The following is a 25,573-nucleotide window of genomic DNA, read 5'->3' as shown; positions in this document are numbered from 1 at the left end:
ACCCTAGTACAGAACTTCGTACATCTGTACAACGTGCATACTAACCATAGCACATTTCACCACCTAAATACGTGCAACTCCAGCACGGGCTGGAGCGAGCGGGCCAGCCCGTCGAGGGTGTTTACATGTGCAAGGCCGGGCTGGTCGCCAGCCCGCAGTCAGTTTATGCGCTGAGTACACATCAGCTCGTTGTGAGTATGCAACGAACACTCTACGACTGTAGTGTGCTGCCCCGGGCTGAAACGCAGGGCTGCAAACCATACTCAGGTTATAAACCTAAACTCTTTTTTCTCACACAATGTATTCTTCTGCTGATTTCTTTTCGCGCTGTGGCACATGCTTGGTGTATCGTATCACCTCGTTTCTTTTTCCTGTTTTTCACATTTTTAACTGTCCATATCAAAGTATTTTGAAAGTAGTTCCCCTTCCATTTGAATGTAAATCATGCATGTCGACAAATAAACAGTGCTCACTGCACGTCCTTCTTGTTGCTGTACAAATAGCTTCATAGATTTTCAAGACAATATCGGGAATCCTCTTTATAACTTCCTTCAAAAGGTAAAAGTACCTATTTTGTAGTATGAACGCAGTGTCGACACCTTGATAACACAACTCTGGCCCGGGCTTGTCTAATTATAATTATGTGCTTTTTCTGGCCCGCCTAGCCGGGATCCCGGGTGCCTAGAGGCGGGATCCCGCCTCGCCGGGCCAGCCCGCTTGCCATGTAAACGCACCACAGGTTTTGTGTGGATTTGTGTACAACCCCGACATCCCGGTGCAGGCAGGCTGGCCCGCCTGTCGACCAGCCCAGGCTGGAGCTGCACATATAATCACCCCCTCAGGCCAAGGGTGCGTTCTTAAATCCTCTCGGAAAAGTTGGAGACTCTCGGGAAGGTTCGAGAGCTGTTCTTATATCCTGTCCCACTTTTAGGAGGCTCTCCACAGGTCTACGAGCTCTACAAGCTTCAGAGGTGGTTGAAACTTGGAGATTCCCGCGGTTTGGGATCAGGGCATGCGAACTACGGCTAAAAGCCACGTGTTGATTCTGATTGTCTGCATTTCCCCTTTTCGCATACGCATATGTGCATACTACATTCATAACTCAAGAACCCCCATACGGTCTTGGTCGAGCGTAATCGGATTTTTGCGTCATAAAACCGTATACATCTGAGGGAAACCCGGGAGTCTCCAATCAAAAACGTCGGTACCCTGCCTCGAGACTGGTCTTACGCTGGTGTGAAGTGTATGCTTGACATCAGAAGATCCGACTACACTCGACCATGACCCTATGCAGAGCTTGATCAGGCGTGGCACACTCTGGGGATTATGTACTCTTGCTGACACTCCTCGCCGACAGATAGCAAGTGTGTTCATGAATATCATCGACATCCCACCATTGCACCAGGAGCCTTGATTCTTGCTGAAATCACCTCTGTGCAAATCACCCGCTCGACCCTGCAACTACTGTATTTCCGGAAAGTTTAACGACCAAAAAGTTTAACGTTTTTTTGTAATTTTGGCATGATAACGTGCAGAAAGTTTAACGATGGTTACCTTGCCACCCATTTGTATGCGCATCTTTTCACAGACTTCTCAAACTGGTTCGCCATAACGTTTCTTCAAAAAACGAAAATGAATTGGTCGATAAAATGTTAGACTTTGTGACTCAGTTCTCTTCCAGCGAGCGCTTGTGTCTATGGGCTCATTGAGAAGAAATGAATGTCGCTACTTAAACAACGCAAGCAACTCCAACTTGTTTCACTTCCACAGGTTTAGTCCAGGACAGGTCCACTATGATCTGACTCATCCGTTCTCTCGAAAGTCTACTCAGTCAGCTAACTATCTAACCCCAGTTCTACGAAGTATGGTGCATCTGTTGTGTGAATCACTGTCTTTTATGTTCAACAAAAGCTTATCAGCATCCACCTTTCCGACTGAATGGAAGCTGGCTACGGTCAGCCCCTTGTACAAAGGCAAAGGCAGTACGGCATCGCCTACTAACTATCAACCTATATCGCTCTTGCACCTGATTCGTCGCCTCTTCGAGTTTCGCTCGGCGTCTAGCCTCAACGAGTATATCAATCAACATCAATTGATTGTGGCGAGTCAATTTGCATATATCCCTCACAAGGTCGACAACCGACCAGCTCGTACCCTGAGTCACCGGATTGCTGATATCTCAGACACCGGTGGAAAGTTTGACTGTGTTTTCCTAGATTTCCGGAAAGCCTTTGATAAGGTCCATCACCCAACACTCATCAAATGTCTAGAAAGATGCATGGATCACTCCACAGTTAAATGGTCCCAGAGATTTTTAAACCGCAGAAAGCTACAAGTGAAGATATAGCAGACGATCTCCGCGACTCATTCCGTCACCAGCGGAGTTCCGCATGGATCGCACCTTGCCCCCCTCCACTCTTTCTACTGTATATTTACACCCTCCCTGATAGTCTCCACCATAGTAGCCACTTTCTGTGTGCAGACGATGTGACTCTTCTGTATGCTCATCATCGGGCATTATCCCACAATGAGAATTGGTGTAACAACCAGCAGGAGCTCAACAGTTGCCAGCGATGGGCCAGGAGCGTTCATGGTGAGTTCTCTCCGGAAAAGACTTCTTCCCTCTGCAACTACCAACTCCCAACACCATCACCAACCCGTATGGACAATATTCCTATCTATTCGTCACCTCACCGTTCTGTAGTTCACCTTGGTGTAGAGCTAAACCCCCGACCTAAAGTTTCATAGTCATTTTGCAACCGTTTTCAGAAAGTTCCAGCAAAGAGTAAACCTACTCTGCTATATGGGCCGTCATTTACATCACTATAATATCACCCTCCTCTATAAGAGGTAAGTTCGCCCTGAAACTGAATACACCATTCCAGTGTGGACTTATAGATTAAGTGCTGAGCACCTAGCTAGCCTTGATGTACTTCAAGCTAGAGTGTGTAGATCCATTTTAAAATCTAGTAACACAGCCTTTGATAAATAAATTTGAAACTAAAGAAAATCAAAATAAGCTATGCCATATTCAATCCCTTCACTTTTTAGACGCCAGTTTCTTTCACTGGTCACCCTCTTTAGATACATCCATTGGCCCCCTAATTACCTCGCAATGTTCCACAGCTTCAGTGTACAATCATCTGCTAGCTAGTCCTGATTGTTGCAATTCGTATTCCGACTCTTCGTTCACTGTATTGTGCCGTGGTCGTCATGGTTATGGACTACAGTTTAAAGTGTTGGAAGCTCTCTATCAGCGTCTGTATAAGCCTAATTTGTGTGTACAGAAAGATAGTATAATTGGGTTGAAATTGTTCAAGTAACGTGTCGTGTTTGGTGCGGCCAAGCTTGGCCATTAATGGCCCAGGTGAAATGTACTGCTGTTATGTGTTATCACTTTGTCCTTCCTTCTTTCTTTCTCTTGTTTGTTCATTTTTCCATTTGAAAGTTTATTGTTAGCACACGCATTCGTTATTGCTCTCGCTTTGATTGTTAAAATTCACACTTGTAAATTTCACTACTGTTGTTCTTAGTGTTATTTCTCTAACTTAGACTTTCTATAATAGTTCAATTTTGTTTCAGTGTCCTTTAGTACAACGACGATTCCTGATGAGTTTTGTACGAAAACTTGTTTGAATCCATATTTTTTCACTACACCATTTCTTCATATTTTCATCGTTTTATTGCACATCGTCTCCACTGTTTTTTCATTGCATGAATAAAGTACACAAATGTCGGTTCAGCTGATTTTATTGATTGCGGTTAAAATGTCGGTTCAGCTGATTTTATTCCCGTAGCTATGCAGAAGACGTTACTTCAGTAACGTCTGGCGCTAGCCAGGGTCCACACAGCTTTAATTTGGTGTTTGTTTGTGTGTTTGTTTGTTTGTGTCACGCCTGGCGCTATCCCGTATCTGTCCCGTACTGTACCGTACCAGCAAAGACAGCTGGCCACAATATTTTTGTTTGTTTGTGCCATCGACATGCCTGGCGCTATCCCGTACCTGTCCCGTACCATCAAGAGTACGGTACCATCAAGAGAATGAGTATATATGCGAAGTGTATGGGGGGAATGCATTCAGTGCAGTACCATTAAATTTTGTGTGGATTTGTGTGCGAGGCCGAGATCCCACTAGCAGGCTGGCTGGGCCGCCTGTCGACCAGCCCGGGAATCGCGTGTAGGCCGATAGCATAATAATTATAACGTCATGTAGATGTATAGCAGGGAGTCATATTATGTAAACGACTCCCTGCTGTATGGGGAGATTTTCTGGAAAGAAATACGAGGTAGGGAGACGAGTAAATGCGATCAGAATGGATGTTAGTTGCCGTCAGTATAATAATAATAAGAAGAAGAAGAACGCCCGTGATCGGCAGAGTCAGCGCCGGTCCCAGAAAACGTCAGGACAGACATCCCGTCGACTCCAGAACGCCCGTGATCGGCAGAGTCAGCGCCGGTCCCATAGCTATGCAGAAGACGTTACTTGTACTTCAGTATCTCATTGAAACGTTTTTGCAATACAATGATGTAGCTAATCAAAGGAAAAAAGCATTTCCATCAGTTCTAACAACATGCGCGATGAGCTAGGCAACAAAGCATAGCGCAGGGCCCTGAGCTTCCAAGCTCTCTCGTTGATTGCGGTTATCAAAATTATTATTATTGTCTCCTCGCGGTTTGTTTAAATAAATTATACAATTATACTTTGCACTTGGAATCTTGGGATGGTTTTACTTCTCAATTTTGTTGTTGTGCGTGTATGTGCTCCGCTTTCCCTCTCTTCTGTCATAGATGTGATGCAACACAATGTTTTACCACTATTTCTGGACCTGACTAAAATAGATGTTCACGTGTTTGACTACGCGCGGAATCTTTGGTATAAGACACCCAACTTTACGGTTGTAGATCAAAGACCGATCCTGATTGTGATGAACCTTGGACAAAAAGGAATCCATTTCAGATCCCGGATCAACTCTAGCACTGTTGATATCAGTCCTTGGTTTCCTCCTTATATCACCAATCAGTCAATTGTGTCTACCAGAAATCCATATATTGGTGAGTTCTCCAACCTCTCTCTCTTTCTCAAACTCTTGGGATATTTTCTCTGTGTGTGTGTGTGTTTGTGTCTGTGTGTGTCGTGGGGGGGGTATGCGTGTGTGTAGGGGGATACGAGTGTGTGTGAAGGGGGATGCGTGTGTGTGTGTGTGTGTGTGTGTGTGTGTGTGTGTGTGTGCGTGTGTGTGTGAGTGGTATGTGCAGTCGATTTCCAATCGAGGGGTTGCGGGTTCAATTCCCGACGATTATGGTCGCACACGTCTTTCTTCTCTTTCTCGGACTCTTCCTGACTTTTCTTACATTCTCCTGGGTGGTTACCAACAGCCAGTGTATGCCGGAGTATGTGGTGTGGTGTGTGTAGGAAAAAAATGGAAAAACGAAAAATAGGGATTCACTGACCAGAAAAAGTCACTTCAAACAGCTGTGTGGTGGATACCAGGCTAAAAATAGTGGCGGTCAATTCATCAGCCTTGCAAGCTGTTGAATGGTGTAATCCCAGCACAAGTTGCTATGTCTAACATAGCTGTTCGCTATCATTGCTTCCGCGATGGGCATGTCTGAGGTCTGAGGTGTGTGAGGGGGGGGGGGGGGGAGGAGGTCGCATACCCCCCCCCCCATCGCACATGTACACCCACACACACACCCACACACACACCCACACACACACACACACACACACGCACACTCATACACTGTGTGACAGTGTGTGTGTGTGTGTGTTAATTAAACTGTTTTTATAATGATTCTGTGTCGATGTGTTTACTTCTCCAGTATACAATTGCACTGTGCCGGATATTGCTAACGGCACTACGAACAACACATACATCATGTATGGTGAAGCACTGGTCTACACATGCAGTAAGGGCACAGCACCACCAAGCGAGACTCGAGCAATCTGTCAAGCAGACGGCACTTTTAGTGCAATGCCCAAATGTGAATGTAAGTTAGTTTGTGTGTTGAATTGCAGTGGAGAGGGAGAAATAGAGAAAGATAGCAAGAAGGTGGAAAGATAAAGTTATAAAGAGAAAGAGAGCTAGAAGGAGAAAGTGGGGACGTTTTCCTCTTAATAAATACGTATAATAATCCACATGTCGTAAGAGCCGGGAGCAAGGGCAACTTCCTACGTAAATCTTTCTACCAATTTCCGTGGTAAAGGACTTTCCTACGTTGGATCTTCGTTTTGAATTTTTTTTCGCATTTTCCGGCTTTATCAATGGCAATGTTCAAGCATCACGAAACACAAGGTCCGCACCACATCGAAAGTGGTTGAAGCGATTTCGATTCGTATTGCATGCAGTGCGCGCATGCCTCTCAGCTGCCCACAGTGTTAACCGCTAAAATTAATGCTGTTTCAGCTGGCAGCAAGACCTATCCAGACATTCGCAATACTTGTTGGAATCCAACTCCCGTTTTCTGGTCCCCTTGTCATAGGGGTGACACTTGCCCATCTGAGCAGTCATGCTGCTAATAGTACGTAGGGGTGAAATGAACGAACGAAAGTTTGAATATTCGTTTGAAAAATTTGAAAACGAACGAACGAACTCGCAAGATTGATAAACGAACACAGCAAGCAAGCATAAAGATCGCTTGTGACTAGATCACGAAGGAGCCGCGGAGGTTGGGAGATCACGCTGATCCACTGCGTCTGCCTTGCTGATCACTTGAAGCAAGTTGAAGGAGTTGTCGCGTCGGAACAAATTTTCCTGAAATATTTCTGTGTGTCCGTTTGAGATTGATTTGTACTCGTAGTGAAAGGAGTCGAGTCGCTTGTGACATCTGCTCCTGAAAGCAAACGTTCACTCGTTGCAATGATGTCAAAACTTTCGAGCCTTTCATCGCGGTCCGGAGTTGGAGCGGAATTTGATAAAGTGGTCGAGAAACACGAAGTCCTTTTCTCAATTTCAAAAAGGTTCTATCACGCAACAGAGTGACGACGAGCAATCTTCGTACCCACCTCAAGAAGTACCATTTCTCCTGATCTGACGACCTGAGCTAGCGATGAGAAGAAAACTCTCGTCCGGACGATGGTGATGGACTTTGCAGCTAAGCTAGCTGCAAAACCCTGTGATTCAGCGCAGGCTGGCGTGATGAAAAAATATTTCTGTTCTCGCAGTGTATCATGCGGTCAATGAGCATTCTCACTTTCTCAGTGATTCTGGTCTCTGGCTCTATAGAGCTAGCTTACATGTAGATGTACATGCATGATCACAGTGTTTGTTTAGCATCACACCGTCAATACTGAACTGTGGCCAGTCAAGTACAAAGAACGCCTGTACTGACAGTCTGTGTGGTCTTAAAAAAAATACATCCATGAAATACATAATGGAGAATGTTCGTTCGAGTTCGTTCGTTAGTGTGAGAGTTCGTTGGTATTCAAAATTCGATGTTCGATTCACCCCTAAATAGTAGTAGTGGGTGTTAAGGTGGGGGGGGGGGGTGAGTGTGTGTATATATGTGTGTGTGTGTGTGTGTGTGTGTTATTTGCCCAACTGTTTTTATAATGCTTGTGTGTCGATGTGTTCACTTGTCTAGTAATCAATTGCACTGTGCCGGAAATTGCTAATGCCACTACGAACAACATATACATCAGGTATGGTGAAGCATTGGTCTACACATGCAGTAAGGGCACAGCACCCCCAAGCAAGACTCCAGCGATCTGTAAAGCAGACGGCACTTTAAGCTCAATGCCCAAATGTGAATGTAAGTTAGTTTGTGTGTTGAATTGCAGTGGAGAGGGAAAAAATGGCCCGGTATCAGCAAGAATCGACCTTCGGGTGAAAATATTTTTGCAGAAAAAGTCATTTTCTGCCACCGCAAAAAAACTCTTGCTTTGCTGTGCACATCTAAAGAAAAATTGGTTGATTGCGACAATGAAAGCATTTGATCGTCCTACTTGTACTAGTGTAGTAGGAGCGTTCGCTCACTATGGCCAACTGCCGTCCATCTCTGCCAGAAGTCATTGGACTTCCTAGGTAGGAATCATCGCGTCTGGTAGAGAACACCGACAGTCCTCACGAGATGTTTTTTTGTCGACGCCCAATTCTTATTTAGCGACGAAAAAAATTCAACTTGGTTTAAGCGCTTCGCCAAAGGAGATCTCTGCTGGTGAAAGTACTTTCTGACATCTGGAAATCCTCGTAGGGCCCTTCTGATTTTAGTACAACTCCGCTGGGGGGAAATACTCAACGAGGAGAAACTAGTGAGGCGACGGCAACAGAGGCAGTTGCACTGAAATGTCCTGGATCAACTCAAGTATGGACGAAAGAGCGCTGCCGCTAGTGACATGATGTTGCGCCCGGGACTCCGTGAGGCCGAACATGAAAACCCCAGGACGGGGCAAGAGATGAACAGTACTTGTGATTAATGAGCTATGAACTCTTTGCCCTCAGTGCTGCAATCAAGGCGCACTGATGCGCATGCTGGAAGTTTCCCACAGAGCTCAAATTTCAATGAGGTGCAGGAAGAACAATGATGGACTACCTCTAAATCGTGCATGAGATGAAGTCACGGTGTGGTGTTAGAATGTTGTGCCTGTGTCATATTCCCTATGGGATGCACAGACTGGGACTCAAGGTGTAGTTATAGCCACCCTCCCTCCTGTTCTTGACTTCTGCGGATTATCAGCAGACTTGGGATGGTGTTAAGGGGGCAGCCTACCCATAAATTTCATATGGCATTCAATTGACCGTAACTTTGGTGTTTCTCAATGGATTTGAGTGAAATTTTGACCACACACTCCTGCCACTATGCTGGCCCTCAGGACATGATTTACAAGCTCTTGCGCCTCACTGACAGGCTTTCCAGGCCGGAAAAACTCAAATTTCCGGCATAGTGCCACGGTGTGCGAGCCACCCAGGAGCCAAACAAATGCATTTACAATTTTTTCACATTTTCGTGCTCATTCTGTTCGTGCGCGGGACTCAAACCTAGAACAAGTCCAGAAGCAGCCATAGGTGATGGGGTAGGGCCCCTCAACGAGGCCCTGGAATCTGTCACAACGGAACGAGTGGGCGTTCTCTCACACACTCCCACAGACCCAAGTCAATTTTTGAATTTCTTTAGGTTTAGCACGTGCTACGAGGTCGTACCTTTGATACAACATCCAGTGCTGGGACCTCCACAGCAAGCCATTTCCACAGCGCTGCACACCAAATCCAGGATACCCTCAGAAACCGGCAAAGACTACCACTCACGTTTCACTACTGCCTATAGTCTGTTTCAAAAAGATTTACAATCAGGTTTGGGTCTTAAAAAGTATGAAGATAAGGGAAATTTGGACAACAAAGTACATAGAATGGCTTGTTAGGACACGGCAAATTGTTCTGTGAAGGTTTCGGAACAATTGGAGCAGCCGTTAAGGAGTTAGAATTTCGGCCAGGTTTCCGGCCTTTTCCCATGGTTTACAATTTGCCCTGGAAGCCAGTATCGATTTTTTATCAAAACCCACGATTTATCCTTTCCTTTTTGGCCTTGTGGTTATGAATGCTGTCTGCTGACCATGAAGTTGTGAGTTCAAATCCCAACCTATCCTCAAGTCAAACTTTTTTCTTCATTGTTTTGGTGATCAAGCTGGTACAAGACAAAGAAGATGGCTGCACCAAACGACTTGTTGTTGTTGGACCTCGCGCTTCCTGCCGAACTGACTGACACTTGACTGGCTCACGCCATGTGAACACACCCACAACACTGCAATGGTGTGAGTGAATATGGAAGTCATCGCGCTGTAGCTTTTTGAGATTTATTCTAGTATTTCAAGATCGCCAATTTATTTGAATTTAGCAGTCAACGCCGTCTTCTATCAGCGTTCACAAGCGTCTGCTTTTCTCAAAATGTCGTCGAAGTCACACGGATAGCTTTGCAAGTCATGGCCTTGGGAATGAGTCCGTGTCGATGTCGTTTTCGTCACACGGTGAGTATTAAAATTGCATCGCAGCTCAAAGAAACTATTTTGGTCACAAAACGAATTGGAACCCATGCCGCTCGTCAACATTTACAACACTTTCGTTTCGACATGTCCTCTCTGACTCCATTATCGATACGAGGAAGAACTCGTTTGTTGTAAACCAGACGACAGACGTACTGTATCAACGTGAGTGAGTTGTCATTTTTCCTGCTTTCGCGCGGAATATTTCTTCGATTTCACAGTGAGTTTTTCCAGGCAGCGCTCGAGTGCTCATACGGTAAGACGCCAAACTCCGCGGGCGATCGCCAGGATTGCAAATCTTTTTGAAACGGACTGTAGTACTGAATCCTACCTGACTTCTTGACACGACTCAAACTTGCCAAAGTCACTAAATCAACGTCAACTACAATAATCAAGCCACATATCTGCAACGTCACGAGGGTGCTGGCAAAAGTCCTGCTGCACAGCGGCGGGCGAAGCCCGCCGCCGTGCAGCCCAATATGTGGCTCAAAAACCTGATTTTTTGGACTTGGAGCAAATTTCTGCACACTTTCACGTGTTTCCATGATACGACAAGTTGCGCACGGTCTGCTCACATTCAAATACAGTGCTGCCAACAAATGACAGCGTGCAACAAAAAAATCTTTCCTTGCAAGGGCACATTTTCGGCCATAACTCTTGAACGGCCGGTCAGATCGGGACCCAATTTTCAGAGAATTTGCAGCTATTCATGCTCTTTCAACTGACGTAGCACTCAATATGAATTTACAAATTCGATTTTTAAGCGAATTTTTGGGTAGTCTGCCACCTTAAAGGGGAAGTATACCCTAAAATCAAATTTTCACCAGTTGTAGTCTTCTGGGTGCTGAGTCGAATGGTCTTGGTCCGAGGAAGCTGCGACGCTCCCTTCCTACTTGAATCCCAATCGAACTCGCGCACTTCCACCGAAACTGGGTGACTGCGCCCTACTAGATGGGGATTTGTATGCAAAATGTCACTAAAAGCGCCATTTCGTTCTTATAAAAGCACGGATGACCGCAATTGGCCCATATGTTGTAGTCTTTTGGACGCTGAGTCGACTGGTTTTGGTCCGAAAAGGCTGCGATGCAGCGTTCCTCCTTTATTCCCAATCGAACATGGTTGAACAAGCGGTCACGTGCTCCTGGGTGCCCAAATCACCTGGTCACCGCGCCAGCAGGCGACAACTTTCACACCAAGGTTCAGCTCGAGTTCAACTCGAGTGACAGGACTGCACCCAAAAAAGGTCAAACAGGGTAGTAAGTTGTACCCTGCAGGCACGGTGGCCAGGTGACTGGTGTACGCAGGAGCACGTGACCGCTTGTTCAACCATGTTCGATTGGGAATAAAGGAGGAACGCTGCATCGCAGCCTTTTCGGACCAAAACCAGTCGACTCAGCGTCCAAAAGACTACAACATATGGGCCAATCGCGGTCATCCGTGCTTTTATAAGAACGAAATGGCGCTTTTAGTGACATTTTGCATACAAATCCCCATCTAGTAGGGCGCAGTCACCCAGTTTCGGTGGAAGTGCGCGAGTTCGATTGGGATTCAAGTAGGAAGGGAGCGTCGCAGCTTCCTCGGACCAAGACCATTCGACTCAGCACCCAGAAGACTACAACCGGTGAAAATTTGATTTTAGGGTATACTTCCCCTTTAAAGCAGTTTCCATTGCCGTCTGCAGTGATGGGGATCAAGGCCATCCATGCTCTATGCCAGAAGTTGTGCGAGAGTTGTTTTACAACAAAAACTGGATGGCTGATGTATTACACTGCCTTTTGTAACACATAGTACTAGTATTGCGATGTGGAAAACGCTGTGATAAATTGTTGTATTTTCTGATATGTACCTATACTTGTTTGAGAAGCTTCTGTGTCATCAATATTTATTGCTTTGTTCCGTCTGATACGATACCATGTGAACACTAGAAAGCAATATTGATAGATGACAAAAGCAGAAAAGTCATTTTGTAAAAAATCACCCTAAGGCGAGACCAAAAAAATAGAGATTCCTGGGCCCTCCCGCACCAAAATTGAGCCAAAGCCAATTTTTTTGGGGAACAGTTCACACATGTACAGTACTGATCATGTGAGTATATCTGTGACATGGAGTCACACAAACCCGAGCATGTACGACTCCCTGATGTACAGATCAGGGCCATCGTTGGCCGAAATATAGAAAAATTGAACTTGTAAACCGCGTACCTGTTGTCTGTAAAAAAATTGAATACAAATTACCGGAAAATGCTGCAAAAAAGTTCAACATGGCATGCACACATAGTCATGTATATACATGGGAACCGAAATAAAAAATAAAATCCGCCCGCCCGCACCAATTTCACATGGGTCCTGCCCGGGAATCTCGATTTTATTTTGGTCTCGCCTAAGGTCCATTTTTGCTGATACTGGGCCAAATAGAGAAAATAGAGAAAGATAGCAAGAGGATGGAAAGATACAGAGATAGAGAGGAAGGGAGATAGAAAGAGAAATTGGGGACGTTTTCCTCTTAATAAATATGTATAATAATCCGCATGTCGTAAGAGTCGGGAGCAAGGGCAACTTCCTACGTAAGTCTCTCTACCAATTTCCATGGCAAAGCACTTCCCTACGTTTGATCTTCTTTTTGACATTTTCCACATTTTCCGGCTTTATGAATGGCAACGTTCAAGCATCGCGAAAAACAAGGTTCACACCACATCGAAAGTGGAAGAAGCAGTTTCGATTCGTGTCGCATGCAGTGGGCGCATGCCCGTCAGCTGCCCACAGCGTTAACAACTAAATGCCGTTTCAGCTGGCAGCAAGACCTATCCAGACATTCGCAGTCCTTGTTGGAATCCAACTTCCGTTTTCTGGTTCCCTTTTCATAGGGGGACACTTGCCTATGTGGACAGTCATGCTGTTAATAGTAGTAGTGGTAGTGTGTGTGTGTGTGTGTGTGTGTGTGTGTGTGCGCGTGTGTTATTAGCACAACTGTTTTTATAATGCTTGCGTGTCGATGTGTTTGCTTGTCTAGTAATCAATTGCACTGTGCCGGCAATTGCTAACGGCACCACCAGCAGACATTACGTCATGTATGGTGAGGCAGTGGTATACACATGCAATACTTTTACAGTACCGCCAAGCGGGAATCGAGCTATCTGTCAGGCAGATGGCTCGTTAAGCCCAGTGCCCCATTGTGAATGTAAGTTGGTTCGTGAGTTGATTTCCAGCCTCCGTGTGACAGTCGAAATGTGTTTACCGTGACCGGTATTTGTCACTCTTGCTATGCCAGGAATGCGTACATCCACTGTGAGTGCATGCATGCTTTCTCCCTTGTACATTTAGAATCCACTAAAGATGTGAGTGATGCCGGTCTTTGGCCATCTGAAAAAGGTATACCTTCCACCATTGCTGTTTCCAGGGTTGCTGCACTTTGCTTTAGTGCTTTGATTTGTTTCAAAAATCACTACTTCAAGTTCAATAATTAAAAAAATATTCGATTAGAATTGCGAGCTAGCAGAGAGTATTGGTTTTAACAACTGATTTCACTTCCAGAGGCGTCATGGTGTGCTAGTATGTTACAGTGTGGATGTGTGACTGTGCTTGCCGTAGGGGAACAGTTAACTTTGTGTATGCATGTGGACGATGTGGTTGCTTGAAGTTGATAGTAAAAAAACACGTTAAATCTATTGTTTGAACCGAGGATTGTCAGCCTACCCCCTCGCCTCCTGGCCCATTATATTGTTGAATTCAAACAACAGCCGACGGAGCGAATCGAGTTTAGTGGCAGATCTTCAATCATTCGAGTGAGAGTCGAGAGAGAGTTGAAAAGAGAGTCAACGCAATATACAGGGCCTGGGTAGCTATGGCAAACATGGGCGCGCAAGTAGCTACCCAGGCCCAATGAATAATGCATGAACTAATGAATATGAACTATTTACCTGTGGGCCTAATAATATGATGAGGAGTTTTTTTTCCTGTCACTGACTAAATAATTACTCTTTTTCATGTAAATTTCGTCAAATACGAATACTGTCTTGGTGTAATCCTCTGAAGAACTCCCGACTACCAGGTCTACAGGTCTACAGGACTACAGCCACCAAGTTGGCGTGGCGCTGTGCCAATCAGCATATGCTGGCATTCTTAACAGCAGAGCCTACTCCGCGGGATGTGGTGGTGGGGTACTCAACCAACCCATCGTAGCATGGGTTGGTAGCAGCGATCGAAATGGTAAATTCATGGACACACGGGGAAATTCGTACCCTCCAAATACTGTAAAGCGCCATGTCGTATGTGAATTGCCTAAGCCATCTGCGACTTCAGCAACATCGTCAGATGAATCGCCTTTCCGTAGCTACATCGCGTTCCTTTGGGGTTCGGGTTGTTGGTGTTATCGCCGGCTGGAGGAGTACTGTTTTCTGCACACGCTCTCATCATCGTCACGGTTGTTCCTGATACGAAAAGTTCAAAACAATGACGTACCGGTACGTCCGTTCTCACAAAATAAAACTAAGATGCTCGCGGGAGAAGTCAAAAAGGTGAAAGCTCAGCTGCTTCATATTTTAATTTGGCTGTTAACAAAATGGTTAAGCTGCACGTGGGTCTCTGCCTGTTTGGCATTCTCCTTCATGCCAGTACGGCGTACCCATCTATGTTGCAGTTCAGAAGGCACACGTGTACCGTACATCGGAACAGCTTTATTTTTATTTTTATTTTATTTTTTTACTGAATACCACAGTACCATCAGATGCTGCACAGCGGGGGCGGTGGCATATTGGATGGAAGTGGGGGCGGGGCAAAAGTAACTCCTCCGACCAAAGGTCTCGGAATCATCGTTACTCCTGTGCGCCGATACATAGGAGAAAAGAAACATGTGCATCCAAGAGGGGAGCACCGGCTTTGCAAACGATAATGGGGAGAATTTGAGATTGGGATAGGACAAAACAATAGTAAAAGCAGTGCACCGTAGGAAGATGGAGTGAACCAAGAGTCCATAACCCCCCAGAGTGTGCAACTCGTGATCCTTCTCAGCACAAATCAGTGCCGCAACGAAATCCAAACTTCATACGTCATGTAGTGAGTAGCTATGACGAAATGGGAAGTTTGGCCCGGACCTACTTCGCCCGTTTGCCCAATTTGGGGTCTTTCTTTACGAATCCACGGCCAGGTATTAGAGAGGTTGAGATGCACGTTATTTCCGACGTGACGCGCAATTTGACGTCAAATTTGGCGTAAAACTCCAAATTTCGACGCGAGCAGCAGGTCACTCGCGTTGATTTTTCGACGTGCGAGCAAATAACGCGAGCTGAACTTTCGCGTCACGTCAGAAATAACGTGCATCTTAACCTCTCTATTGTACGTAACACGCCTGGAAAGGCTCAAGTACACAAAGAATTAGTTTAGAGTTGTCGAACAGTTTTATCTTTTGAGTGTCTCTCCGATAAGAGAAGAACAATGGCCACTGTTGAACCTAAAGCAAAGCGCTCCCCATTGTCGCCGGAGTGCAGTGTCTCTGTGGACGATATTCGTCAGTTTTTGCTCGATCTGGGCTCCTCATTTTCTTCTCTCGATTGTCGAGTGTTGGAAATTGTACCAAAATGGGACTGAGGAGCAGGTTGAAGCACATCTACTTCGAAATCGATCGGGTCTTCATGCCGTGTGCCAAGAGCTATTTCCATCAAATCTTGTAAATCTATATCCATGCCTATTCTTGCTATCCCGGAGTCACGAACTCTCCCAATACAAGCTTTTCAGACAACGAGCAGAGAAACTCTCTTCAAATAAAAAATTCTGTGACTGTGAAATCAAAGCCGTTCTGCTGACACTGCATAGCCCGTTGAGCAAACGTTTTACGTGACACTTCCGTGGCTTGCTTCAAAGCAACCTTCAAGTAAGTTACTTGGAACCCCCGCCGGATGTACCAGATATGCACATGGCCCCATCCGCCCATGCTTGCCCGGGGACCGGATGACGCAATGTTTGGATTTCGTTGCGCCAGACCCCAACCTGGAGTTGCACACTCTGGGGGGGGGGGGGTTATGGACTCTTGAGTGAACTGATAATCGGATTTTAAGGCTGAGCGAAGGGGTTCAAAGAGGGGTAGAAGGGAGCTGGAGTGCGGTCAGTATAATTAGGCTGGTATGTTGGCAAAGATCATAGCCTGTCTGTGGCCCACTCCCACTTGCTGCGCCGCAAGTGGTCGTTGACGTTTTTCTTGAACGTGTGCATGCCTCTGCGAGAAGGGGGAGACTGCAGAAGGGTAGGTGGGAGCTGATTCCACGTTGCGATGAGGGAGTGGGGAAATGAGCGGAGCGTGTTGTTTCGTGCCTGAGGAGGAAGGATACTGGTGAGTTGCGATGGATGATGTGTTACAGATCTGGTTGTCTCACGAGTAGGCATGCGGTGTTGCGGTGCGGCTGCTGATGGTGGCAGAATGGCTTTCACCATTTCCGGACCCTCCACAAAGTGCAGCTTGTACAGAAAGCAGAGCCCTGCTACGGTACGGCGAATGTAGCTAGCTCGATCGAACCACACACGGGCTGGACTTAGTAGTAGTAGTAGTAGTAGTAGTAGTAGTAGTAGTAGTAGTAGTAGTAGTAGTAGTAGTAGTAGTAGTAGTAGTAGTAGTAGTAGTAGTATTTATTATTTGACTAGGGGAGTCCCAACAGGCATGGCCTTGTTACAGGGAACCCTAGGTGAATCTTTGTGAGGTGAGCAAAAGTACCAGCAGATTGTGCCTGACGACGAATGTACGCGTGGAAGTCAGATCCGGCGTGACGTCACTCGGCACTTCGGGACAATGTTGGGCACCTTCTTTTCAAGTTTTCACCCACTTCCAGTCATCGCAGAGAAAAACGAATAACACCATCGTGATCAGGAGCCAAAGAACTACAAGATAAGACAAAAAAATTTGGTGACAGTTGAAGGTCACTGTGCTGATATAATTATCACTGTACAATCAACTACAGTAAAGTCGAGGATAAAAGCCGGGTTTGCATACAAGCACATCGCGGATAGAAGCCTGAAAATCAAACGGGTCAAATGCATATAAGCCTGTCGCGCGTAGAAGCCTGGCTTCTATGCAAACGCGGATCGGGTAGGTCAAGTGTGCATTGTGCTATGTACGGTGCATAGTAAAACTGCCGCCATACCCGTATTGGTAGATCTACGCGTGTCGCGCGTAGAAGCCTGGCTTCTACGCAAGTGTGGTGCATATAACCATGGTTTGCATACAAGTCTGGTTTGCATTAAAGCCTGATGCAGAAAGCGGCTTACATGCTTATAAGCCCGGCTTTTATCCGCGACTTTACGGTATTCTGTACAATCAACTTCCAAAGAATGAGATCTTCTCGTTTTCTCAGCCATGACCAACTTTCGCTATCCCCATTGCAACGATTGTTGTGAAAATGATGGAAAGTTTAAAAGTAGCCGGTCGAGTTTGTGCCCAGTTTTTAGGCTCCAGCGGATTATGCTCGCGAAATCATGGAATTATGCTTTCATGGATTCTCGCATTGTGCTCGCAAAATCCTCGTATTATGCTTTGGCACGCGGGGATACATATTATTCACTTTGTTGTACCTATGGAGCCTCCAAGTTCGGAAAATTGTGCTTTCTTGGTGCTTGCAAGTGGCCACAAGTACAACAAAATGTTACAGTCATGAGTATCCCCATACCAAGGTGTCCCTGCATGCTAGAGATCGACATGGAAAAGAGAAAACATTACTTCTTCTCAGTATTCAAGAGTTGACTTCTTTTCAAAATATGTTTTCATTGTCAAATTAGCTTGAGTTACCTTTGAAAAATATCATGTTCAACTGTCTTCGTAAAATGGCAATAAATAAGATAAATTGTGCACTCATAACAACAGCAAAAATGAAGAAAGTCAAGTTCCATAACGTTTTCTTGTGACTGTCATCAGTGGAACGCCGTCACATAAAAATGTAATAACTAAAACGCACACTTATATACATGTAGCTAATATGGTTTCAGGTAGAAATACAGCAGCTAACAAGTACAAAAAGCGAAGTTTGCACCTTTGCAATGTGTGAATATAGTGTATGTGAGAAAGGTAGTGGCAGATGAATGTGATACTGTGTGAATGAATGAAACCATATTAGCTACATGTATATAAGTGTGCGTTTTAGTTATTACATTTTTATGTGACGGCGTTCCACTGATGACAGTCACAAGAAAACGTTATGGAACTTGACTTTCTTCATTTTTGCTGTTGTTATGAGTGCACAATTTATCTTATTTATTGCCATTTTACGACTATTGTCTCCTCGTCGACTGTTTAAACTGTCTTCGTGATCGCTATACCCGTCCAACCGATGTCACCCTCACCCTGCGAATAATCTAGCTCATCTCTCCTGTAGCTTCACCTCTCCTTCCATCATGACCCAACATCAACAATACCTCTTCAAGTTTTTTAATAATTATTAGAGCAATCATCTATAGCCTGCAGTGCACAGTCATGGCTGCTTAAATCCAGAGATCATGACTTCGTGACATTCATAATGTACATGACTGTACATGTACGCGGAGTTTTGCGGACTACCCGTCACTATCTCGTCCGCCCCAGGATTCCTGATGAGGCTGATTCACTCGCATCTTCTGCTACATGTACTGTATCAACGTGAGAAAGAACTTTGAAGAAGACGAGTTCGAGCATACAATAATGTATTCATTCGGCCATGATTTCTACCCTGCTTTTCATTGAAAACACTATCTGCATGACCTCGGACCCTTTACCATGCAGACTTCCAGCACTGATCAGGTGCATTGTACACAAGTGTGTAGCCTACGTACTAGAACGGTATTACAATCATGTAGCTATGCTTCTACCTCCGAAAGTATGCCAAATTATGCTCCAAATTTTCAACCACCAAATTATGCCAATAATTATGCCGGCATAATCCGCCGGTGCCTACCAGTTATAGCACTTTCTGATTGCTTATTGTCTTGCTATAGTGGTGGGCAGTTGCTTCATAACTCGTACCCTTTCTGTCTTCTCCGCAATTTAAAAATGAAAGAAAGTTTTGGACTCGGATGAAGAGCCAAGGATATATTTATAGAAAAAGGACCAAGTGGAGTTAGTGGGCATTATAGCGTAAGTGGTAGCTCCTTGGTCCTTTTTCTTTTCTATGAAAGAAAATGTTGTGCTTTTTCCCTTCTTTTGACATTACAGCGGCGACTTGGAATGATTGTGATGATGGAAAAACACAAATTTATACCAACCAAACGATCTCGGACTGGATAAGTACGGAGAAACATTGTCAAACAATAGGTGGTCACCTTATCAGCCATGAACAGGCTCAGGCGTGCCACAAACAAATCACCAAACAGACATATTCCTACCCGAGCAAGAGATATGTTAACATCGGCTCCACAAGATTGGTCGATGCACCACACTTCCGCTCTGTTGGCAACAACTTGAAGGTTGATAACTTTCTTCCTATCCATATCGTTGAGCCGTATTCTAAAAGAAACAACGTGTTGAGCTGTGCAAAATCGACAGTGACTGGCAATAGGAAGTCTGCTGTGCATTGCCAAATCGATGACCTCACCTGGCGGCACGGAGGACCAGTACGGTTTGCGCAAGGTCCAACCCATTTCCCTATAGTATGCGCCCGCAAGAAAGGTAAGATCTAGGTCAGGAGTCAGGGTCGTGAATGCTTGTTTCACACGTTCAGCTGGTCTAGACAGTCCTGGACTTTTTGCTGTTCCATTCCTAGCAACTTAACTTCTTCGACTTGCTCACAGATTTGATTACTAGTTACCGTATTTCCGCCCATCCAAGTGCATGGGCTTGTGTCAGGACACAAGCTCACCTCCCAATTATTAGTGCATGTGCTGAAGTGTGGATACTATTGGTGAAAGCACCTGGGAGCTGAATATTATACTACTAAGCATTGTGATAATACCATTGTTTAGGACACAGACAAACCTTAATCCACCCTTTTAATCCACCCATTTTTAATCCATCCGTTTTTAATCCATCCGTTCTTAATCCATCCGTTTTTAATCCACCCATTTTTAAACCACCCATTTTTAATTCACACATTTTTAATCCACCCATTTTTGATCCATCCTTTAACATTCCAAGTGTAAATACCACAGGGAACCTAAGAACCTAAAATTGAGAAAAATCAATAAGATGATCTGGCCATCCTTTGGCTGGTGTTTTCCGTGCATGGTATCTTAGAATGCTTCGATGTTTACCTTTATGCATCAGGAGAGAGCCCCGTCACCTCCAATTGTGTCGCCAATGGACAGACCGGCATCTACCTCTACCACACGATTGCCTTTGGTTTCGAGCATGCTCTAGAGGCCTGTAAACTGCACGGTGGCCGACCTATTCTCTCATCGGGTGGCGAGAGAGCATGCGCAGCCAAACTCCTGACCGAATCCAAAATCCTGCGCGATAATGATGTGAGCGGCGTGGAACTGTTCACCAACGATACAACCCTTGAGTCGGGAAAGAGGTTCTGTCACTACCTCAAGGTATCCACCAATACCGCGGTGAAATACGAATGCAACTTGAACAAGCCAGTGGTTTGCGTGAGCTGTAAGATTTATTTATGAACTTTTTTTTACAAAAACACACACACACACATTATTTGAGGGCACAAAGCAGCAAGGCAGTGATGACACATAATTATATAGAATGGCAGGAATGTGGAGAGGCAGCAGGGAGTACTGGCAATTCACAAGGGCATGCTGGTGCATGCATGCATGTGAGGTTGATCTTTTCGCCGCCTTTGGTCAGTTCTGAAAGCTGCGCCAGCCTCAGCAGTGCAATCCATACGATCCAAAGCATAATCTTGTAGTACTTTTCCTGATGACAAGAATGGCTTATGGCTCAGATGGGGTCCTGTGATGGGGACCTGTGACGGGGGGGGGGGGGCGACCTGTGATGGGTGGTGGGACCTGTGACGGGGGGACCTGTGATGGGAAACTGAATGATGTACCTTATAACACTGGCCTCAGTTGAATAAGAAGGGCCTGGTGGATCGTACCACACTTCTCCTAACACCTCAAGCTGAGAAAACCTGCCGCACTCCTGGTGAAATAAACCCCTTGTGCAGCTACCCAAATTGCCGGGGGAGCTATCTGCCAGTGCCTATTCTTGCTGGGCTGCATGCAGATAAAATGAATGACGACCACCATGCTCCTTATTCAAGCACTTTGTGTTCCGCTGGTTTCTGTTCTCGCACTGCAGCTAAGGCACGGAGCGCCGATAGTGGAGATTTGCCACAACCGTCCCTTGAAGTGGAAGAAGGTATGTGATTGGTGAAAATACAGGCAAAGAAAGGTGTCAGTGCTTCGTTGCAGGGGTAGCTCACCCCTACTGTGATAAGATTTCTGCAGCACCAAACAAAGGCTCTTCACTGAGAGTCATTTTGCATTCTACCCAATTTTCGGGCATGACCTGGCCCAGCATTGGGGTAAAGGGGGTGCAGGAAAAGCAGAATCCACTCGAGAAAGACGTCTTGCTCCATTTTCCACACTAGTTTGTCTTACGTACCTTTTCTCAGTGTAGAATTCGAGCGCGAAGTGCAGACTGCACATACCTAGTCTAAATGTATATGCAACACACTTCCACTCTTGCTGAAATCCCTTTTGTGTCGCAACCCAAGCTGCCTGGGGAACTATCTACCATTGCCGATTCCCGGGCTGCGCGGAGATAAAATGGATGACGATATACCGTGCTCTTGTTTGCATGCGGTGCTGCAAGCACATTGTGTTTCACTGGTCCTTTTCTCTTGCCACAGATGCGGCACCAAGCTCCGATAGTGAAGCGCCCACAGCAGAAGAAGGTATGTCACTTCTGAAGCACAGGCGAAGGGAGGTGTCTGTGCTTGACTATCGTTATAGGGGAACTCAGTTATCACAAGCTCTAATATGACACTGGGGCATTGCACACGGTACGGTCACTACGGTATTGACTGTACCACTGTTTGCACCAAGTACCAAGTGAATCAATAGAAAATGCACTGATTTGGGCTCTGAATTTCCAAAATTCTCGGCTAAGCCACACTTCCCTCACGAGTAAATTGTATAGTTCAGATGACTGACCGTACCACGCTAAAATACCTTCCGATACCCCTGTGACATACTCATTCAATTTCAACACACAGCCTCACACACAGGCCACAGTCTCTTCACTACTTCACTTTACATTTCACCAAGTTTTCGGGCCCGGCCACGGCGGTAAACACTCCACTCCATTTTGTTTACCTCATTTTCAACATTTGATTTTCTTTCGTAAATTTGCTCTTGGCAGACTTCTAGCACGAAGTGCAGGATGCAGATACCCAGTCTAAATATATAAGCGCTGTGTACTTATTTTATAATAGCAATAAAGAGAACAAATTCTGCGGTCATCGCCACACTACAACGAAGTCATGAAAGTTTACCAGAATTAATTTTCTTGTCACATTCATCAGTGGAAAGTCGTGACTGAAGAGTAACCATGCTGAACAATGATTAAATATACATTCAATGATGTGTTACGAGAACAAAATACAGTGCCAAAATAGAATGAGGGAAGGTGAGACAATAGAAGTGAAGTGAGAGCTAAGTGCAACGGCGGGTGAGAAACTAATTATAACGCTAAAACTGTGTAGTGAGACAAACAATCATGCTGTGCACCTACGAAAACAATTTTAACGCAACTACATGTTTCTTCTGCTTACAAAGATCAGGCTTATGCAAACGAATACAAACAGCCTCAAGTACTTTCAACTGACTAGCATACCGTGCACGACAAAGAACAGAAAAACTAAAATCATCATACACCTGCAGGCACTTAGGGTGAGACAACAAGTGAAGAAAAACGGCAGACTTCTTACGATCACAATCACCATCTGAATCCTCGTCTCCAACAACCGCAACCTCGTCCTCCGTCTCATCTCCCAACTCGTCCTCAGTGTCGTCCTCCGTGTCATTCTCCTCATCAACACCGATCGGTCCCAGGCTCGCTTCATGTTGTTTAACCTCTGTTCGTTGACTCCTCCTTTGATCTTGATGGTAAATTGTTACCATTGTTGTTGTGGTTGTTGTTGTTGTTGTTGTTGTTGTTGTTGTTGTTGTTGTTGTTGTTGTTGTTGTTGTTGTTGTTGTTGTTGTTGTTGTTGTTGTTGTTGTTGTTGTTGTTGTTGTTGTTGTTGTTGTTGTTGTTGTTGTTGTTGTTGTTGTTGTTGTTGTTGTTGTTGTTGTTGTTGTTGTTGTTGTTGTTGTTGTTGTTGTTGTTGTTGTTGTTGTTGTTGTTGTTGTTGTTGTTGTTGTTGTTGTTGTTGTTGTTGTTGTTGTTGTTGTTGTTAAATCTTGTGTTCCCAGTGTCCTCGCCGGTGCTTGACCTCCAGTACTGTAATAATTCATTGAATAATTAGCCGTTGATCGTCTAGGTCTTTGAATGTTGATTGTGTTACTTTCTTTGTTGAATTCCGTTCCCTTCAGCCTTCTTTATCGTTGTTCACGTTCAGTGCTTGCCTCATCCATATATGCACGTGCCACCGACACCACAGACTCAGCCCCAGCACTGCCGATGATAGATGTAGGTGGCGGTTCTGGGGGAGGCAACGGCAAAGACGGCGATGAGGGCATTACTTCATCACAGCGTCCACTTTGGTCTTGAGCTGAATGTTGTTGTGGTGTGTTATCTTGTGTTGTTATGGTGCATTGTGTTGTGATGACATTATGCCCATTACCCGACTCCAAGGCTCTCGATACGGGTAATGGAGGCACTATTGCCGATGACGGAAATTGTGCTAACGATGGCTGTGGCCGAGGGTTCTTCAGTGGCCTGCCGCGTTTGGGTCGCAGTGCCCGTGCCGAGCCAGTCAGCATATGTAGTGGGACGTGCTGCTTGATACGTGCGTTCAGATGTTGAAGAGTCCTACCAACGTACCGACTACCGCATTGTCGGCACTCAAATTGGTATACCAATTTAGATGCAAGTTGGGTTGGTAGGACATCCTTCCTCACCGTGAACGCACGTACAGTTGTGAAAACGGGTACAAAATGTACCGCGTTGTAAGTTTGCTGCACAATTTTCCGTACCACGCGACTCATGGATAATGAGAGGTTACCTTTCCAAGGGAGAGAAAGAAACGTGGGACATTTGTCCGGGCCAAAACGTTTTTCCTTTTTATGCAGCCTTTCGCTCATGAGTTCCTTCAATAGATCGTCGGGGTACCCGTTCTTTAGAAAAACGGACTTAAGGAAGTCCAGTTCCTCAGCTAGTTTGGAAGAGGAGCAAATACGCTCTTCTCGATCCACCAAGTTACGAACCAAATTCACCTTGTATTGGTTGGAACAATACGATTCAAACATTATGTGCTGGCCGGTGAATGTAGGCTTTCTGTATACAGATGTTACGGTACCCTGACTAGACTTTTCCACAAGGACGTCTAGAAAGGGAAGTTTGTTCGCTTGTTCGTGTTCACACGTAAAACGTATGGAAGGATGTAGGTCATTTAGAATACCAAGAAAGATTTGGCTATCTTCAAGAGAATCAAACCAGGTGAAGGAATCATCAACAAAACGAACGTACAATGCTGGCCACAACTGTTCTGCAATCAGTGACTCGCAGTAACCAACGAACACATTCGCTAAAACTGGACCCAATGGAGAGCCCATGGCTACCCCATCAACCTGCCTGTACCCAGACCACTCTATTCCAGACAGTGGAATTTCGACAAGTACTCTGCCTCTGATGTCAGTGATGATACCACAGAAACCACAGCATGTGACGACACGCAAGCAAACTCGGCATCCCTTTCGGAAGTGGAAACAAATGTGCACGCGCCCTCAGTCAGTGATGGCTCTGAAATCAACCATGCCTGCTGATGACCATGCTGCACACTGCCTTCTTGAATGTATGTAGTATCAGGCGCAAGACAGCCGAAGTGCAAACGTTCTTGTCAAACAGAGGCATTCATGTCTTTGGTATGGCTGAGACTTGGCTCACTCCAGATATCTTGGACAGTGAACTTACTATCCCACATTTCAAGCTACATCGGAAGGATAGATTGCAGCAACGTGGTGGTGGTGTTGGGATATACTGCCATGAATCTGTTCTTGCGCGAAGACGCACTGACTTGGAGACTGACTTAGAGCTGCTGTGGATAGAAGTTAGCGTTTCCGGTGGCATAGTGCTGGTTGGATGCTGTTATCGTCCACCAGACAAACCTGTAGCATTCTGGACCTCCCTGGAGTCCAGCCTAGACGCATCAGTTCATGCACCAGGAAAGAAGGTTCTGGCAACTGTCATGCTGGGTGATTTCAACGTTGATATGAAAATGAACCAGTCACCCATGGCCATACGAGTAACTGACTTGTTTAACAAATTTGGTATGACAAATTATGTGTCTTCACCAACACGTGCCACCGCCCTTACTGAGTCAATCATTGATCTCTTCCTATCAACTTCCCCGCTGACGGGACCTTGTGAGATAGCCTACCTAGACATTAGTGACCACTTTGCAGTACTTGGGAATCTCTCTGTGGCAGGGTTTGCACCAGGCCGTACTTCCAGCTACAGACCTACACGCCGCATCCATAAGATAAACTGGGACACCTTCAACAGCGATCTCAGTGCAGAGCAGGCCTCTCTGCT

At 45.4% G+C, this 25,573-nt stretch overlaps 1 protein-coding gene across 1 annotated transcript in view; it reads left to right on the top strand.

The window, feature by feature from the left end:
- LOC135813545 (uncharacterized) overlaps window positions 1-23,504 on the top strand; it is a 52,188-nt gene extending 28,684 nt beyond the window's left edge. Inside the window, exons 9-17 of the mRNA XM_065326637.1 lie at window positions 4,789-5,052; window positions 5,824-5,991; window positions 7,585-7,752; window positions 12,986-13,153; window positions 19,139-19,591; window positions 20,186-20,518; window positions 21,173-21,232; window positions 21,726-21,770; window positions 23,413-23,504. Coding sequence (XP_065182709.1) covers window positions 4,789-5,052; window positions 5,824-5,991; window positions 7,585-7,752; window positions 12,986-13,153; window positions 19,139-19,591; window positions 20,186-20,518; window positions 21,173-21,232; window positions 21,726-21,770; window positions 23,413-23,504 — 1,751 coding nt within the window. The remainder of the gene's footprint in view (window positions 1-4,788; window positions 5,053-5,823; window positions 5,992-7,584; window positions 7,753-12,985; window positions 13,154-19,138; window positions 19,592-20,185; window positions 20,519-21,172; window positions 21,233-21,725; window positions 21,771-23,412) is intronic.
- Window positions 23,505-25,573: the final 2,069 nt, after the last annotated feature.

The sequence above is a fragment of the Sycon ciliatum genome, chromosome 4, assembly GCF_964019385.1.
Source record: "Sycon ciliatum chromosome 4, ocSycCili1.1, whole genome shotgun sequence".
In the NCBI taxonomy this organism is placed as follows: Eukaryota; Metazoa; Porifera; class Calcarea; order Leucosolenida; family Sycettidae; genus Sycon; species Sycon ciliatum.
This window is presented reverse-complemented; position numbering and strand designations above follow the sequence as displayed.